The 2,703-nt window shown below is 41.5% G+C and overlaps 1 protein-coding gene across 1 annotated transcript; it reads right to left on the bottom strand.

Moving 5' to 3' along the window:
• Positions 1-337: 337 nt before the first annotated feature.
• LOC149961885 (uncharacterized) lies at positions 338-2,198 on the bottom strand. Its single transcript, XM_090170999.1, has one exon. The coding sequence runs from the start codon at positions 2,079-2,081 to the stop codon at positions 618-620; it is 1,464 nt and encodes a 487-aa protein (XP_090027125.1). The 5' UTR covers positions 2,082-2,198; the 3' UTR covers positions 338-617.
• Between the last annotated feature and the right edge of the window lie 505 nt (positions 2,199-2,703).

Below are 2,703 nucleotides of genomic sequence, written 5' to 3' on the forward strand. Positions count from 1 at the left end.
GTGCACCGGGGTTTTGGGCGGGGATTAGTAGACATGCTGTACGCACTTGTTTTGGAATCTAGGTGAAAATGTACAAAGGTATAAATGTACAAGATATGTTTTCCCAGTTAAAAATTTGCAAGGTACAAATGAATATGTATATAGAGATACGCGGTAAAAATGTACAACGAAAAAAAAACACACTTGTACATTTTTACCTTTGTGCAAAATTACCGACTACCCTTGTTTTGAGCGGGGATAAGTAGACACGTAGTTGTACATTGACTTCACATTGACACATTAGATCTATTGGAATTTAGACAATTTTAGTAAATTATAAAATATTTACAATATGCAGAAGAAAAATTAAAAACAAATTTAGTTCAAAATTTAAGTGATGCAAAATTCCGAAAAATGTCAGTGGGAGAAAATTTCGTTCTTGTACTACGTCATAAAAGAGAGAGTGGGAGAGAAGACGATGGAACAGACTGTATTACGTAGGGGAAGTCGGACGACACAAGAAATAAATTTTAAGTCACTGACTTCGGAAGATTAGACAACGAAAGATTTGGTGTTCGTGTTTGGCTTCGTAACCTAAATTTTGAAGAATTGTTATCTTTGAACGGGTTCAGGAAAATTCAGAAATAAATGTTGTGATGGTAGAGGACTTTTTGATTACATTTTGGGCAAGTCATTTTAACTTTCAGGCGGCGTTCGAGACAGACATCGCACGAAAGATGTCCGCAACTAGTGGAGACAATTTGTCGATTCTTTCGTAGTAAAGTATTGTAGCTCTCCATGCAAATGGGACATTCAAATGTACTTGAAATTGAACCAGGTGATCCACTGACAGGGTTTTGGGCATATATAATCACTGGTAAGTCTTCCTTTTGACTGTCGGCCGTTGTCAATGGTGGTGTATTTGACGCTGCTGTCCTTGTGGAGCTGGCAGTTAATGATGGTAGTGTACTTGACGTTAGTGTACGTGTGGTGCTGGCCACGCTCGATTGTGGTTTCTTGGACGGTGTGGTCCATGTAGTGCCGGCCGTTGCCGATGGTGGTGCACTTGACGATAGTGTCCGTGTAGTGCTGGGGACTGTCGATGGTGATTTGCTGGACGATGGTATCCATGTGGTGGTGAATGCTGTCGATGTTGGTGTACTTGACGTTACTGTTCGTGTGGTGCTGGACGTTGTCAATGGCGATTTTCTGGATGTTACTGTTCGTGTGGTGCTGGCCGCTGTCAACGGTGATTTGCTAGACAATGGTGTCCATGTGGTGCTGGCTGTTGCCGAAGGAGGTGTGCCCGAAGATAGTGTCCGTGTGGCGCTGGTCGCTGTCGATGTTGGTGTAGTTGACGTTACTATTGGTGTGGTGCTGGCCACTATAGATTGTGATTTTCTGGATGATGATGTCCTCATGGTGCTGGCTGTTGTCGTTGGTGATGTGATTGACCTTGGTATCGCTGTAGTGCTGGCTGTTTTCGAGGTTGGTGTGCTTAATATTAGTGTCCTTTCACTATTGGTCGTTATCGATGGCTGAGCGGACGAATTTATTGTCTTTGCAGTCTTGGCGGCTGTTGAGGATTGTTTTCTTGGCATTAGTTTCCTTTTTCTGTTGGCCGCTGTCGATGGAGCTGCTCTCACTGTTCGTGTCCTTGGGGTTTTGACTGCTCTCGATGCTTGTTCGCTTAACGTTAGTGTCCTTTTTCTAATGGTCGCTGTCAATGGCTGAGTGATCGACTTTATTGTCCTTTCGGTTTTGGCTGCTGCCGAGGACTGTTTTCTGGACTTTGCATTCCTTTTTCTGTTGGCCGTATTCGATGGTGCTGCTCCCACCGTTCGTGTCCTTAAGGTCTTGAATGCTGCCGATGATTGTTTACTTGACGTTACTTTCCTTTTGTTATTAGTGGCTCTCGATGGTGGCGCTCTCGCTTTTCGTGTCCTAACGGTATTGGATGCTGTCGGTGCTGTTTTGCTTAAGTTTGCGTTTCTTTTCCTGTTGGCCGCTGTCAATGAAGGTTTGCTGGACGATATTGTCCATGTGGTGCTGGCCCTTGACCTTGGATCACTTCTGATTATTGCTCGTTTAGAAGACCGCATTTTAGAGCACGGCTATAATTTAAAATTTTGTCAAGAAGCCTTTGCTGAAGTGTTTTGAAATTTTGAAAATGAGTGCGTGCTTTTATTTTTCAAGTCTCGTGGGGTGTCATATCGTAACACACGTTGTATAAACATTAGGTGGTTTTTTTCGCTTGTCCGAGGACAAAAAGTGTAAACTTTTTGTCCTAAAACATTTTATTCGCCTGTTCTCGGGGTAAGATTTACCCTGTCCCGAATTTTGTTCGCTCGTTCCAGAGATCTAAGGTTACACTTTTTACTCCTCCTCGAAAGGAGGTGTAGATGGAGTAATCTAGCTTTGTCGTCTGCTTAAACGAAAACATGACTCGTTTAGACTTCTTCACATGAGGCAAGCTTGTTGTAAATAACCTTTAACCTATAACTACTCCCTTAATTCTTACTACAACTCGTTTTTTCGTCAAAACAGAATTGAAGTAAAATGACGCTACACTTTTTAACCTGCTCAAAAAACCAAGAACAGGCAAAAAAAAAACACCTATTATAATCAATGAGATAGATTGTAAATATTTTCAATATTTACAATTAATAATATTGATTAACATACAAGTAAATAAAAAAATATTCAGATAAAGTAAGGGCATTT

The sequence above is a fragment of the Leiobunum rupestre genome, chromosome 1, assembly GCF_980474605.1.
Source record: "Leiobunum rupestre chromosome 1, qqLeiRupe1.1.hap1, whole genome shotgun sequence".
NCBI classification, from domain to species: Eukaryota; Metazoa; Arthropoda; class Arachnida; order Opiliones; family Sclerosomatidae; genus Leiobunum; species Leiobunum rupestre.